Here is a 16,506-nt window from a genome sequence, read left to right as displayed (position 1 = left end):
GAGTTAGAGTCTAAAAATGACTTTTCAGAAGCTGGTTTGCAAATCATCTTCAGAAACCTCTGTCACTAGGCAGCAACAACAGCAAGCTCTGCAAAGGGATCCATAAGCTCCTCCCACGTGTTTTGGTGTGTGGTTACAACCAAGGACACACTAACTGGCATCTTTTTTCAGGGACTGGTGAAGTCAACAGTGCTGCTCACCTTTTTCATATTTCATTCTATACCTGGGGCTGGACCCAATAGCTGTCAGTCTTCATTTGTTATCATAACAATTTCATAATAAAAGTACCACGTGCAGTGTGACTGGGGTTACAGATTCATTCCCTCAAAAGAAGAGGAATAGTTCAAGTTTCCCAAGCAGCCTAACAGTGCAGACATGGTCCCTTCCTGCTCACTGCCTTGGCTGGAGACTGTAGTGACCATGGCTGTAGTGGCTTTGCACTGCTCTGGTGGATCCTACAGTTTCTGGAGGGTAGAGGGCTTCTTATCCAGAAACAGCTCCTGAAACCAGCCCTGGCTCTGTGGCTGCAGCTCACCCCACACAAGAGCATGCAAATGTGGTATGATTATTATTTTGTTTGGCTGGTTGGAGTTTTTTTTTTAAGTGCACCGATGTTACTATTTTGGGCTTCTTATGTTTGTTTTGATATTAGCAAGAAAGGCAGAGAGGAAAACAGTGGGATAAATTCTCAGATAAGTCTGGAAACTAATTCTTTTCCTCATTTAAGGGACTATAAAGGGGTCATCCTCTTTTTCTTCCTGTTCTGCACTGAAAAAGAAAACAGATAAAACATTTTCAGTTTGTAACAAATCTGTATCAAAACAAAGTAGAGCACTTAGGCCGCCAGTAGGATGCATTTAGAGAGGGATGAATGCAACAAAGTTGAAGCTGTGAATTCCTCCTTTGGGCAAGTGCTGGGCACCATTGCCTCCTCCTCAGAAACCAGCTCTTTGAGGCACTGAGGCAGTGCAATGGGGAGGCTCAGGGCAGCCAGCTCCCCTGTCAAGGCATGGAAAAGCTGTCTGTCCTTCCCAGAAGCTGCAGAGCAAACCAAGAAGCATTATCCTAAGCCCTGCTTTCACCCATCTCTCAGAGATCTGAGACCTTTGAGACCCTCTCCTGGGTCTGGCTTCCCCACATAACACCCAGTAATGCACCATTTGTCTTTAATTTTGTACTTTTGTCCACAGACTCAGAGCATCCTTCTGTATCCACAGGCAGAGACCCTGAATCCCAGCAAGGAGCTTGAGGCAGCTCATTTTAGGCTTCAAAGCAGCAGTAGCATGAGAGAGAGCAGCCCCTGCACACTTACAGAGCCACCCAAGCTCCCCAGAGGCAATCAGAAAAAATTCCCAGGCAATCACAGTCCAGCCCCTGGAGCAGGCAAAATAGTTAAGGGTAACTCAAATACCTGCATAGGTTGAGGTCTCCTCAGAATCATGCTTCACAACAGGTTATTTGGCTGTTAGCATTTATGGAATATTTATAATTTTTCTGTGCATTTTTAATTTTGATGTTTGAAGCACTGTGTTCCCACTTGGGCTTGTCATACTCTTTTCTAAGCACGTTTTTGTGAAGTTATATCAATCATGTAGAGTTTTTCATTTGATATTTACAGGCTTGCTGCTGACACACCTTTGTGGACTGGTTTCACTAAGGAACTGCAGCTTTTGCAATTACATGCTCTCCTAACAATTTCTTTCCCTCCTGTCCATTTCCAGCTGCAGTTTGGCACATAGGTAGCCTAGCACTTTTCTCCCATGAGGGCAACTCTTCTTCACAGAATATGCTGGGAGAGTGGGTGGACATTGCACTGACATGCTTGGAGGAGCTCTGTCCCCTTCTTGTCTCTTGTGCCTGCCCTGCTTTCATTGTTTCTTAGCTACAAATGCTACACTCTGGCTTGAATTTCATTCCTGTAATTGATGGCCTTGTTCATTGTAGCAGAACTATCTTTATTTGGGCTTGAACTGTGACTCCTATGGCTTGCTGAATATGAATGTCTTGGGGGTGACCCATCACCTGGCAGTAAATTGGTGTATGCACTGAATGATCTATAGGAAAATGCACCACAGGTAGCAGCTATCCAAAGTTCAAAAATGTCAGCAGCTATCCAAATGTGAATTTGCGCTGTCTTTTTGCTCTATTTTTATAAGCCCCTTTTTCAGAGTGCAATGTCCTTAAAATTGTGAAATAATAGATGGGCAACTGAGGATTACAAAGACTGTCTGGGATATATTTGTTGGGGATCATTGAAGTTGGCCTTTAATCTCTCTGCTTCTTTAGAATTTCATTTAATACTTCATAGAAACAGCAAATTGCTCTAATCCAGGGGAGATTGAAGATGCTTGTACTCACAGTTGTCTGCTCAAGGAAAATTTTCCTTTCCATCCCCAATGTAAAGAACAATCCTGTGGCTGTTGATGGACAATGTAAAGAATGTAAAGAACAATCCTGTGGCTGTTGTGTGGACAGCACAGATGTGCAGGTGTAAATATCTTTCTCTGCAAAAAGACTTCCAAAAATCTTCTTTTTTCTAGGGTATGTGAAATATGCTCTTTAGGCCCATACCCTGAACACTACAGAGGTTGCAGAGCTGTGTGTTTTCTCCCTCTCCCAGTTTTGTAAATGGTTGAAGTAACCTCCTGACCTAGTATGGGCTTGGAGCTTTACTCAGCTCCTCTCCTCCCCTTTATCAGCACTGTCCAAATCAGGTCTAGTTCTGCTTTGTCCCCTCACTGTCAAACTCTCCAGTTTGTTCCTCCAGTCCTCAGAAAGTCTGTCCTCGTAAGGGGATTGCCAGCTACAAAGTATTACTTTCTAAAAGGTCTTGGTGCAGAGAATTAGCAGACTCTACCTCTACAACTGGACAGCAGGTGTCTATTCCCTGTGTATATACTGCTTACTTACCCTTCTGCTGGAAACAAACAAACAAACAAACAAACAAACAACATTTATGCTTGTGATAGGTCAGCTGTGCTACAGGGTGTGCAGTGACCAGCAACAGATGCTCTCATACTTCTTTTAGGAATGCAAATTCCCAGTACCATCTCTGAGCACTACCTGGCCTGCAGTCCCATTCAGTAAAGCCTTCTGGGGAAGCATTTTTTTCATAGAGAACAGGAGGGAAGGACAGTCAGCCTCTGTTTTTGGGGCAGTTTACATTTAGCACTGGGTGAGTAGGTGATGCCAAGCAGTGCCAGGTGGATGGTGGATGGCAGGGCAGGTATGTAAGGGAGGCTTTTTCCAGCAGTTGTCTATTTTGCTCAGGCTACTGCAGTAAGAATCATCACAAGAGAGAAGAAGAAGTCTTTAAAATGATTGTACAAGTTGTTTCATCTTCTCAGAGAGTTTTATAACCCCTGTTTAGTCCAGAGAGGTGGAGAAGGGAGCCCAAACTGCCCCTGCTGCCCAAGGGGCTGGCAGGGTGCCTGCCCTCACAGTGAGAGATGCTGTTTCCCTCTGGGCATGCTGAAGTGTTGCCTGGGCTATGAGCACCAGGCGTGTGTCTTTCTGTAGGGTTTTGTGGCTGTCTATGAGCACCGTTCCTGTTGCCAAGTTGTGTCAGGACAGGTCTGTTTCTGTGTGTACATAGTGCCCAGCACATTTTTCACGGGCTGTCTGCTAGGGGATTACACTAACGAGGTAATTAGAGGGCTCAGGCCGTGTCAGCGCAGCACATACCACTCGGATTAAGCCTGACTCTTCCACAAGTTCTTTCCCAAAGGGGTGCAGGTTGACATGGCTCCCTTTTGCAGCCTGGTGCTCAGTCCCTGCAGCTCAGCTGATGTAGAGGGGGGAATCTGGGGTGCTGCTCCTGCCTCCTGTGCCAGTGGGGAGGAGAGGGCGGGTGCTCCTAGCGATGGTTACCATGGGCATTACAGCCACAGTGTGGTGGCAGCTGGAGCAGCAGAGGGCTGGCAGCAGCCTGCTGCTGTGATTGGCGTGGATGCTGCTCCTGCCTGGCAGGATTGTGAGGGATGTGGTGGCAGTGGTTCCCTCCTCAGGCTCAGGAGGTGCCCGGGCAGAGGGTTAGCACACGTGCCTGTGATGCAGGGTGAAGGAATGGGCACAGTGTGCTGGGCAGAACTCACATTTAACAGCTGCACAAGCGGAAGGGTGATGAGGTTCATCCCCATTCAGAGGGATGTTTGCTCCTGGCACAACAGTGTCACTCTGCTAGTGTAGCAGGAGGGGAAAAAGCAGCACTGGCTGCAATCATCTACCTGGCTTCTTTCCTGTTTCCTTCACCTGAAATAAGACCCTTCCCTAAGAAAGAGAAGTCTAATCTCAGTGTGTTATAATTTTCTTTATGTAATGTGACAAAAGTAATAAAATTGTAATAAAATGTATATAAAATTATATCTTAACAAAATGGGACAGACAGGGACTTTTAAAATATATTGTAAAAAAATGTATATAAAATTATATCTTAACAAAATGGGACAGACAGGGACTTTTAAAATATATTTTAATGAATTTAACAAGTTACTAGGAAATGTTTGGGCAGGAGAACTGTGTAAGACAGTGATACACATTAGTGGCTAGGATCTCAGCTGTCTGTTGCAGGATTTATTTTATTATATTGATAACAATTATTGTATCACTGGGCTATATCTTTTACCAATTATTTCTGGAATTATTTAGTAATTATTTTATTAATAAGAATGATTATATTGGTTTCTGGTCCCCACATCAGCCTGCACTGACCAAATATTAAGTGAAATGGCTCAGTGTTGAGAGCTGAACACAGAGCCAGCCCAGCTGTCTCCCATCCTCCCAAGAGCTGCTGTCTAACCTTCCAGGGCTTCAGACAGCAGGTGCAACCCTGCTGCTTCCCTCCCCAGCATGCTCCCAGACCTGTCACACCACATTATTTGTAAACACCAAGGCAGCTAATATCACAGCCTGCATGTGAAGGGCACCAGGAAGCCACATGAGACAGACAGTGTGGTGTGTTCATAGTGAGAGGCAAAAGAAAGAGGCTCCTATTCATAAGCTGAGCACAATAGAGTAATGCAGCGTTAGGGAAATTTAAGCTGGTGCTGAAAGCTAGTGTGCTTTGCTGCTCTTTTACTCAAGGGATGTCTTTTATCCTGAATTGTAATGCTTATGATATTTCAGACATAGCTTGCTTTGCTAGGTCATGTGAATGATGAGTATCACAGAATTTAGAGGTTTCTAGCAAAGGAAACGTACACGGGAATGAATGGAGATACAGATCACTTGCGTCAAGCCCAGCTTTATCAGGGGCTGGTGAGATATCTTTTTCAAGGGCCTACAGCAATTGAAAAGCAATTAGAATTTCATTGTACTTTCCAGTTCCATTAACCATCCTGTAGATATGTACAAGAGTTCACAAAGAAAAAGCTGTACTTTCACTGCGCAGCTGCTGAAATACAGAAGAATGGGATGGCAGCAAAGCAGATCTTCAGTCGAATACTTGGGACTTAGAGACACTTCAGGCCTGAAGAAAGAATGGAAAGTCACCCTGTCCTACCTTAAATAAAGGATATTGTTACAGAAATGGGAAATGCTTCTTTTTCCCAAATGGGCTGGTAACAGTAAAGGACAGCGCAGTGTGATAGCTGGAATCTGCCCCTTCTAAAGAAACAGGTTCTGGTCATTGTCCAGGACATGCTTTTTTCTTCTAAGAGGAGTTTATTCATCACTGATTTAAGAGTGTCAGACCTCTGCACAAAGGGTTTTTCCCTTTATCTGCAAGACTGGACAAACAGGGAGAGCTCTAAAACAGTGAGATGAAGGAGAATCATGCATGTCTTCATTGTCAGGGTCTGGCAAGTCCAAAGCAGCAAAAAGTTAAGAGGGAAACAGCATGCAGTGGCCATCAGAGCTTCATTTGTGTGGAGGGTGTTTGCTGGAGAAGGAACATGGAGATCCCTATCCTTTTTCATCTCCTGACAGAATCTTCCTATGCAGTCCTGCACAGTGCCTGGAAAACGCTCGCAGTGAAGTGTTCCTGATTGGTGGTGCGGTTAATGAACACTGGTTTACATCTCTTGGGGATAAATCCACCCTCTGACCATCTGTTAACAAGAGGATCTGGTTTTCTTCTGATTCACATAGATGCCAAGCAGAATTACCTTCATTTAAACCACTGGTGTTTCTTGGAGAGTAAGTGCTATGAAAAAGTCGGTCCATTGGCAGGATCTCTTGATGAGTCACATTCTGTGGGGCAGAGATTATGTCCCCCTGGATGGTTTGTTCATTCTTGAACATGAGAGGCCCCAACAGCTAGCAAGAATTTAGCTCTTGTTATGAAATGCCAATGTGCAGCTCTGAAGCTGTTGGCCTTGCAGTTCCTGGTAATCTGCAAGTGGTCTGTATCACCTACTGCTGGATTTGGAGCAAGTGGATGCGGTCCATTGTGCATAATTTTTTAAAATACTGTCAGGTCCCTCACAGGCAGTATCTTCTAATGCATGCAAATGAAAATTGTGATTATCCATTTCAAAGCAATCAGTAGCAAGCCATCACTGGCACAGAACATTATTAATACAGCTCATAAGCGCCAGTGATGCTGGTGTGTAATTCCTCACACATCACAGTAATAGAAACTGCCTTCGGGGCTGGACTTTCCAACCCAGCCTCTCTGGTTTTGAGTTGCAGGCATTGTCACTTCAGTGACTGGCTACTGAATTTTGCAGGTTCAGTTTGATGCACATATGATAGCAAGCCCATGCTTGCCTGCAGATGTCAGACTGCCACCCAAAATACTTGCTCCTCTCAGCAGCAGTGAATAAAGTGACAGGATGGCAGCTCTTAAGGACTCTTGGTTCTCTCAAATCCTTCTCTACCAATGCCTGTTTACAGCTCTGTTCTCATCCTACTCTGTACTTGCTTCAGTATGAAAACTTGTAGTCTATCATGTGCTTACATGTACAATTGCTCTTAACTCAAATTTTATTTCCATATTTTGCCCAACCACCAGTTCTAGTGCATTGACTCCTGCTTGCTGTCCCCCACGTGGGTTTCACTGCTCACTTTCACTGTTCAGTTGGAGGACTCTCCTTTGACCTGGTAAAAATGGAATTCACCAGAAAATGCAAATTACCTCTTCCCATCCCTGCTAGGCTCCTAGGGAAAGTAAAAATCATTGTGTCTCTTTCCACTGTTAATACTGTAATCCCTACACCCAATAATCTTTTGGGAAGTTTAACTTTTAAAACACTGGGCCTCCATACGTTAGCTCTCTTTGGTAGCCAAGAGGTCCATCAGTAAATTGCAGTGAAAGGTAGGAAATGTCTGCACAAGTAACCACTTCCTTAAGAGACTCTGTTAACCAAAGGACTAATAAAATCTTGTTTAACCATCATTGAAAGACTTCTTGGTAGACAGCCAACCCTGGCTGGTCTCTTGAGTATAGAAAGTAGTATAGAAATGTTCCTTCAAGCATTAATTCATATCAGCTTCTGATGCCAATCTCCTGTACATCAAAGAGAAACACTCATTTATTGGATCATTTTGAATTTTAAATTATTTAAGCTTGTAGCACATTCCCCTACTTTTAGCAGCAGCAGCAGCCTCTGCCCTTAGCCCAGCTGTATTGGTTGGTGTTTCATACACAAGTGCAGCCTGGTCCCATAGTGCTGAAATGGAGATATGCCTTGTTTTCATGTAGGGCTTAGGGGGTTATGAGCAGGCAGTGCCTTGCTGCCATGCTTGTGTTCAAGTCCTCCACTGATCCATGTGAGGGAAGTTTCTCCCTGTAATCCACTGGCAGTCCCCAAAGGTAAATGTTCCTGTGTTTTTCTTACACCGAGCACAGACTCAGCCTAAGGTTGAGTCTCTGCCTTATGGAAATACAAAGCTCCCACCTGAGCACTGATTACAAAGTTGTTCTTATGCAAATCCAAACAGCACAGTGTGAAAATGCTTAAAATGAGACCTCATCTAAGGCAATATGTTACAAACCTGTTAGTCTGGATCTGTGGAATTAATTGTTTCAGTTAGGAGTGGAGCTTACAGTTTCCAAAGCTGGATTGCTACCTACCTGTTTCTCAGCCTGTCATCCATGTCATCTACCATGATTTTAAATCCCTTCCCTTGTTTTCCAGGTATTGTCTCATACTACACAGCAAAGTCTTTATTACTTTATCTTGCACACTGTAGTCCGTGTGTTTATATCCCCTAGTTTCTCGAGCTGGATGTGTCTAAGTGTAATCTTTTGCCTAAGAGCAAGAGGTTTTAGCATTTGGCACAAGGCTTTTCATTTCTAGCATGATGAGCAGCTATTTGCTACAACTGGGCATTGAGGCCTCTATAGAAATTGATTGCCTCATCCCTGACTCTAAGGACTTAGAAATTACATGCAGTATCCAGACAACCTCCTTTCACTCAAGTTGCTCTTGCTTGAAGTCACATCGAAAAGAAGTCACATGTGAGGACCAGGGCTATGCCCCATCTCTATTCAACCAGAATGTGACCCCTCTTGTGTGCCTGGGAGTGATGCTGCTGACTGGTGATTGCTTTCAGTTACATATCTGCTTCTAGAATAACACCACATTAAAAAAAAAAAAAGAAAAGAAAAAAAGGGAGAGAAAACAGTAACTGTTTATCCTGCCTAAGCTTGTGTAACAGGTTTTCATATGATGATTTTAGTGTTTAAAGTCTTTTTTTATTGAACTGTTTCAGTATCCAGAAAAAGACATTTCTCTTACTCAGCTTCATTAGTTATAGGAAATCACTGGATTAAAGTAGAGAGCAGATTAGCAAAAATAAACTGTAGTATGTCTTGGGCATATGGTGCTGTGTATGAATGGGTTTTAACTACTTATCTGTGTATAACAAAGAGTAGAAGGAGAGATTTGTCTTAGTGTGCAATAATTATAATGTGCAGTAGCTGCATAGCTGAACAGACAGAAACCACAAAGCCAGGGAAAGCTCTTGGTTCAGATTTGTGTGTGGTGTGTGTGCTGGTCCCCGAGCTCTCATCGTGTTTCCTGCCAGCTCATGGCTGGGCACGAGGCTGGACTTAGCTAATTAACAGGATGACTCTCCCTCCTGTCCCTTCCTCTTCCCTCCTGGTTTGCAATGCTGGGTCAGTGTGGGTTACAGAGGCTGAGATTTAGCCCACCTGACATGGGAGCAAGTGCTGGTCCAGGGACACTGCTCCATCACATGGACCAGAGGAGCAGGGCAACCCATCTTACCAACTGTGGGCTACCCATGACAACCCAGGCTTTACCTCAGCTGGAAATTGTCCTCCACAGAGCAAATATAAACTGAAGTAATAAATAAAAGAGGCCAGAATATTGGGGTGGTCTGGGGAGTATCAGCCTTCAGGTTCTGGGCACAGACAGAGCAACACAGCCTGCTTTGAATTCAAACTCTGCAGTTCCCAGCTTTCTGCCTTTTTTTTTTCTCTGATAACTATTGATCCCCTCAACCCGGTAAGTGTCAAAAATATGCCTTTTTTAAATAGGCCCAGCTCACACTGGTTTGGAAACCAGTCTTGACACACAAGTAAACGTTGGTAACATCCTGATAGTGCTCTACCTCTCACTTCTCAGGAAAACTGTGCTTTTCCATTTGGGAAATGAGAGGTTTCTCGGTGAAGCAGTGATGATGATATCATTTCCATGTCTTAAAAATATTTGCTTATAAAGGGATATAAAGATTTGCAAAACCAATAATATCTGATTTATGAAGTAAATTCAAAAGTACCCGGAGAATTATCTGGTCTTTATCTGGGCTCTTCAGTATGTTTGCTAGCACGGGTTAACAAATAATGTTATGCCACATAGCTTAAACATGCATATCCTTGCCTATTTTTTGGGGGGTTGCTTTCCTCTGAGGTTTCCACCACGTGTTTCACATCGACTGTGAGTAAGATTCTTGGACTTCTGCCCTGGATTAATCAAACATGCATCATTGCCCCATGCAAAAAGAAAGTTTAGCCAAAATTGTGGTGGTCCACAGAAGAAAAGGGGGGGGGGGGCAGGATGTTCCCCCCTCTGTGAAGTTTTAACTAATTTTATTCCTTATTTTGGTGGGAAGTTTTGGGCATTAAAAGATTCACTGACAAGGACCTGATCACCTTGTTCTTTTAAGGATTATCATGAAAAATTAAATCCCCAGCTGTTCAGGAGAATATTCTTTCTTTCTTTCTTTCTCTCTCCTTAATTAATTGTATAGTGGTGAAACCTGCCAGACTTGCAGGCTTTGTATTTAGCTTATCAATAACACAGCGTTGCTTCTCTTGCAGAGTTCCCTGAAGAGGAGAGGCAGCAGAGAAATCCACAAAGAAAAAAAGACATTTACCCAGGTATAGTTTCCATGAACATGTAACTTTGAGCAAAAATCACATGACACAACTCAAAATTTATTTTTATGGGTTTTGACTGGGCCATCAGGTATATTAACTTGAGTGCAATTAGACCTTAATCTACTGAGACCTCCCAGAGATAATGCAGAAGCAATTTAGGACAGAAATGCAGTCACTAAACTGTGCAGCTTCTCAGGCTCATTGTGCTTGTATCCATTGATTGAGGCTGCAGGTTTGCTACAAGAGGAGCAAATCACCTTGCCTCACAGAATAATTGGATCACAGCTTAGGGACTAACTAAATTTATACACTGTGCCAAAGGTTTTGTGCTAATGAGTGTCTTGGCAGGAATGCAGTTCACACACTGCAGTGACACCTCTTGAGCTCTCGTGTCTCCTTTGATCTCCCTGATGTTGCAGGAACCTGTGCTCCCCAAAGCTGAGGTACCTCAGAGAGCCCAAGCTGCCCACTCAGTCTCTCTTTGGACACGTATTTTACTGGAATCTCGTTGGTCAGTCCTTCCCAGGAAAGCAGTCCGCCTGGTTTCCTCTGCTTTTTGTGCTGACTGTAGGAGTTAAAGCTTTTCCCAGCACAGTTACTGTTTATAGCCAGGGAGATGGGGATAGTATTTCACCTTGCTGGGAAAGGAGCCAGGAGAGACATTGTGCCTTCATTAGAGAAGGGATGCACTTCCCCTGCTGCCCCCTCGGCAGGCTCAGCGTACACAGCCGAGACCTTGGGGTTGTCTAGTCCTAAAGTCCATTGATTTGTAATTGACACCATAATAAATCACTACAATATGTTGAACTTGAGGGGGTAGGGCAGGCAGCTGAGTGGGCATACTAGGGGACTGGCCAGTGGCCAGGGCACTTCAGCCTGCTTTCCCAGGCCACAGCAGACTGAGTGTCCTGGCCAAGATGACACAAGCATGGCTTAATCATACCTTAAAATGAGGCTCTTGCTATGGAGCATTATTTAAGTCGTCAGTCAGGTCAGAGTTTGTTTTTCTGCAAGTATGTAAAATACACAGATGAAATATAAACACATGCCCACACACATGCAAATTACAGATGAAGCTACATGAAGGCACAATTGTGTCCATAGGGGTTTGTGAGCAGCACTGTCCTTCCTTTCCTCATTCCTGGAAATACAGAACTGTGCAAAGAGAATGGATCCTCGTGCTTGCTTCCTCCACCCAAATCCAGGCATTAAGAGCAGCTTCAGTTTGCTTTGGAAAGCCTTAAAAAGATTTCACAAAATTAACAAAATTAACTTCAGAAAATGAACTGAGTAACTAAGTGTGAGCTCAGCACTGCTCTCAACAAAGAGAAGTGATCCCAGAAGCCACAGGGGGAGAAAAACTTTTACCCACTACACACACATCATAACTCTTGCAAACAAAGGACTTGGAGCTGGAAATGAAAACCATTGCATCAGCACTCTGCAAGGTGGCCATTCAGTTTTCTTCACCAACTCTATAGGGTAAAAAAGACCAAAAAATAACCTTATATGCTAACATAGCCCAGCCTATATGTACATGTGCTGGCTTTCTCCCAATTCTAGGATATTACCAATATCTCCAGTGTCTCCAAACCCAGGCATCCATTCAGAGGTATTTGCTGGTTGAGATCAAGGCACATCACAGCACATGACTGACCTGGTCAAGCAGCTACCTGGTGCTGGGCATGGCCCAAAAGGGTTGGTACAGACACAGGCCAGGAGGTTCAAAATGCTGCTCTTCAGGGACAGATGCCTTAAATACCTAGAATGAACACCCATTATATATTTTGTGACTGAGAAGGCCTCAAACTTAGATTCTGTGCATCCACATGTGTACAGATACATACAGCATGTGGCAAGACTGGTGTTTTTACTTACTGCAAGCTCATCATGAAAATTAACTGGAACTTCACACCCACCACAAGGCACACCACGTAAATAATGCCCATGAAGTTGATTGTCTTAAAGCTGTGTAAAGCAGAATTTGTAGTAGCACTCTCCCACCTCTAGCAGTATTGAAGAAAAAAAGTTTTTATTCAGCAGAATTGCAAAACGGAGCTTCTTGGAAAATACCAGGCACCAGGCAAACCACAAAGAAAAGTGGTTCTCCAGCGCAAGGTAGGAGTGCTGGCACTCAGCCAGATGCTTGGGTGCTGGTTGTACTGCCTTGTCATCAGACCTGCAACCCCAAAATTGCTTACCAGTCTTCTGCCTGGCAGTTCCCTTGAGCTGGTGGTGGTGGTAGAGGAGATGGTGTTGGCCTCTATCTAGCTTTGTGTCTTCTTGCCAGAAAAGAAATATTGTATTGGGGAATTTTTGATCAGCTCTTCATTCTGATCACATCTCTCACACATTATGCATTTACATTGCATAATTAAGTTAATTTATTTCTTATACATTTCATTTCTTTATCTCCACATTCTACATTTGTCTAAATTAGACAGCAGACTCTGTGGGGAAGGATCTGGGCTTTTTTCTTCTGCTTTTTTTACCCATTAAGATCCTTCTGAAGTGCCATGCAGAGCCGCAGTGCAATTGCATGCAAATTATCACCATCGGTAATCATTAGCTCCCATTTATCCCTAATGATCTCTCAACATCCATGACAGAGCACCGTGACTGTCACATCTTTGCGCTGCTGTTCCTTCTTTTCTTTCTTTATGATTTGCCCTATGTACACATTTTAGGAGAGCATGCACATACTGGATGTTTAATACAGTCAGGAGGCCATTGTACGTATTCAGCCCCTGGGATTTGAGCCTCTTGTTCCTCCAAAACCATGGAAAGGCTATTTTCCCTCTTTTTTCTTTTTTCCCCTCTCCTGTCTTTTTATTCACAATTTAACTAATAATGAGCTATTAGTTTCAGTGATTTGGCCTCTCTTTAGTTTGCCTTATATGTCAAAATTCTGCTTTGCCTGTGTGGGTGTCTCACTCTCGCACTGTTTCTACTTGGTTTCAACTGATCAAGAAATCAGTGATATTTCTGTACACAAAGTTTCAGAGGGACAGATGCATGAAGGTTGGAGTCCTACCCTTCTGGCATGCTTAGATCTGGCTGATAAACCTCTCCTGACCATTCTTTTCCTTTGGAAAAAATGCTGTCAGGGGAATGGGATGTTCCCTGGCAGGGAAGTGAGGAAGATCTAGAGCTTTCTCACCTTTCCAGATGGAATCCATATTTAGTAGGCAAGATTAACATCCATCAGCTCTGTTGTTTTGTATAAGGCTTGTGTTTGTCTAATGAAAAAAAATCTTGCTTGTTTCAGCTGTTGCGAAAAAACAAAACTTGAAAGTTTGATCCTTTAAAAAAAATAAAATAGCTAAGACAAAACCTGGCAATAAAATGATGCCATTAAAGGAGTTAAAAGTGGTTTTGTCCTGCAATAATAACACACTAACTCCACAGATGCACTGAGTCGTGCAGTGATGCTGAGCAAAAACATTGGGGCCCTGACCCTGAGCCCATCGAAGCCTTTCCCTTTTCTTCAAAAGCGTCAAAGCTCTGAGCGTGTTGTCCCAAGTGCTGTTATTTGTACTGTCTGAAGGGCAGTGGGTGTCTGGCTGGAGGTGCCTCGGAGCCCAGGGTGGCAGCAGGGCCCTGGTGCTCCCAGAGCAGAGGAATGGGGCAGGCTGCCCCTTCAGCCAGGCGTTGCTCCAGCCAGGGAGGTGCAAGGCACCAGCCACTGCCACAGACAGCTGGGCTCTTGAAGCCAAAGGCAGACAAGGAGTTGGGTAAAGAATGCAGGATTACAAAGACAGAATAAAAAAATTGTCAGACCAGCTATTAACAGATAAATAAATAAATAACCAGGAATAATCATCGCACCTGTGGGTTCTGATGTGCAGCACTAGTCTGGCTGTAACTTTCCTTGTGATCTTTGTATTTCCCTAAAAGCAAAACCTAGAGCTCTGGGGATAAACTGATTCACCATGATAGGAAAAACAGAGGTAATGTGTTGCACAACCCTGGAAAAAGATGATGCTTTAATCATACAGTCTTATCCAGCCAGAGCAACCAAAATTCAGAGTGACTGCAGTAGAGGCCGCATAGGATTTTCCCAGGTTTTAATTTGATTCTTAATTTGCACTTTTGAGTTATAAAGAGAAAAGCAATTTTTAAATACATGTGTGAAAAAGAGACGTGTATACAAGGAGACAATAGAGAAGATAGAAAGTCTATCTTCTAAGGCTTTGCTTCTAATCAATCATAAGTACCTTGCTTGAATTAATTTAAAATTTATATTTCTGATGCCAGAGACATGATGACCAAAATTTTAATCAACCCATGAGCTGATTGCAGTTGTGTTTGTCTCTTGGTTGTCAATTAAAACCACATATTAACAAAAAGTTTGACTAATTTTTACTCTATCATATTTTTAACATGTAAGTTAACTTTTTTTCTATTTAGCATTTTAAAGTCACAACCTGCAGCAGGCAGCATCAATCAGAAAGCTTACTGGGTTCAGAAGTATACAACCAATCGCTTTTGTGTCTATTCAGTTATTAACAGCTGAAATTAAGTCATAATTAGTATTTGTGTAAATAGAATGTGGCAAAATTAATCTAGGTAACATAGAAAACCAGTGTGCTAGGATCTGTGCTATAGAAATTAAATAATTTCCTCAGATTACTGAGCCATAATTAGTTTCGTAATTTTTTTTTTCATAGCCTGATCTGGGTGAACAATTAAAGTCAGTTATGTTTTCCTCTGAATTTGGTTTCCATTATTAGGAATTAAAACAAAATGGTGCTTGTGAAAGATAACAGTGCTCCGGAGACCGAAATGAATTTTCCATATATAATTGCACATATGTCCACATGGCCTACCAACAATGATAAAATCTGCTGTCTCAGGAGATCATCTTTCAAAGCCTGCCTTCCATTATACTGCTAATGCTGATAAATGTGTCTCTTTTGAGGCCAAGTGCCTGTATCTCCATGACAATTCATGAAAGTGATTCATGCAAAGAAATTGTTCATTGGCTTAGAATTTACTTAACCATGTCTCTTATTTCAGCACAATACACACTGGAGTTTTCATTTGAGATGAGATGCAGTACTCTTTAATGCCCAACACACACAAAAAACCCCAAATAGTCATTCAATACCCTGGTACTTCCTGAAAAATGCAGGTTTTCACATGGGATGGATTTGGATGTAAACATGATTTAATGAATTTTTCTTTGCTTTTTCACATGTTTTCACTGATCTCCCTTGTGAACAGTTCATCCCAGAAACAGAGGTCACAATCTGCTCTGTCCTAATAATAACAGCAGTAGACACAACAGTGTGTTTCCTATTTGGAAAGCAAGTTAGGAACTTCGTCTATTTCACAGAATTGTGAGATCACGGTAATTAAAGTCTTCACTTTTCAAGGCAGCCATGCAGTTTAGCACACCTTTGTTGTGCTTTCTAGCTGAAGGAGCCCAAAATTTGAGATTATGAGGAGCAAATTCATCTGAGTAGTCTTTGTTTCATGGTGCTTAAGGGGAACAAGCGTGTCATTAAAGGTAAATGGAACAAAAAGTGAATGGAACAAAAAGCGCCAGCAAATCATGGAACCTTTTCATTTGAGTCATTATTTTCCACAAAGTCTGCTCAGCATTTGAGAAAAAATATTGTGTTGGCACTCTTACATCACTGAACACTTGCACAGGCACACTTTTTTTTCTCCCTCTTTAACTCTGGTCAAGCTGCTTTGCCAATTTAACCAAGACCAAGCCATGAAATGTGTCAACTGTGTGGTTTGCGCAGTTCTGTCTGTGAATTGTTTGCATACTTAACAGATACAGGTCAGAGGATGGGGAGGTGGAGATTTTTGGAAAACAAGCTGCTGGTTGTTCTTCTATTGTAATATAATCTTGGGTTGGGGGGGGTGATTATTCTTGGCAGGAGGACAGTGCTGATTTGAAGTGCCAGCTCCAGTTTGCCAAAGAGGAGGCAGCGCTGATGCGTAAGAAGATGGCCAAACTGGGGAGGGAGAAGGACGAACTGGAGCAGGAGCTCCAGAAGTACAAGTCCATCTACGGAGATGTGGACAGTCCCCTGCCTACTGGGGAAGCAGGGGGCCCACCCAGCACCAGGGAGGCTGAGCTGAAGCTTCGTTTGAAGCTGGTGGAGGAGGAAGCCAACATACTGGGCAGAAAAATAGTGGAACTGGAGGTGGAGAACAGGGGGATTAAAGCTGAGATGGAGGATATGAGGTGCCAATATGAA

The 16,506-nt window shown here is 43.1% G+C and overlaps 1 protein-coding gene across 6 annotated transcripts in view; it reads left to right on the top strand.

The window, feature by feature from the left end:
• Positions 1–16,506, top strand: part of MTCL1 (microtubule crosslinking factor 1) — a 103,085-nt gene that overhangs the window by 44,361 nt on the left and 42,218 nt on the right. For all 6 annotated transcript variants that reach the window (XM_054516689.1, XM_054516693.1, XM_054516690.1 and 3 more), the window contains exons 4-5: positions 10,229–10,288; positions 16,183–16,506. The exon at positions 16,183–16,506 is cut by the window's right edge and continues 1,002 nt beyond it. In XM_054516689.1, the coding sequence (XP_054372664.1) occupies positions 10,229–10,288; positions 16,183–16,506 (384 nt within the window). The remainder of the gene's footprint in view (positions 1–10,228; positions 10,289–16,182) is intronic.

This window comes from Molothrus ater, chromosome 1 (assembly GCF_012460135.2).
Source record: "Molothrus ater isolate BHLD 08-10-18 breed brown headed cowbird chromosome 1, BPBGC_Mater_1.1, whole genome shotgun sequence".
Classification (NCBI taxonomy): domain Eukaryota; kingdom Metazoa; phylum Chordata; class Aves; order Passeriformes; family Icteridae; genus Molothrus; species Molothrus ater.
Note: the sequence above shows the minus strand (reverse complement) of the source record. Positions and strands in the feature narration are given on the sequence as shown.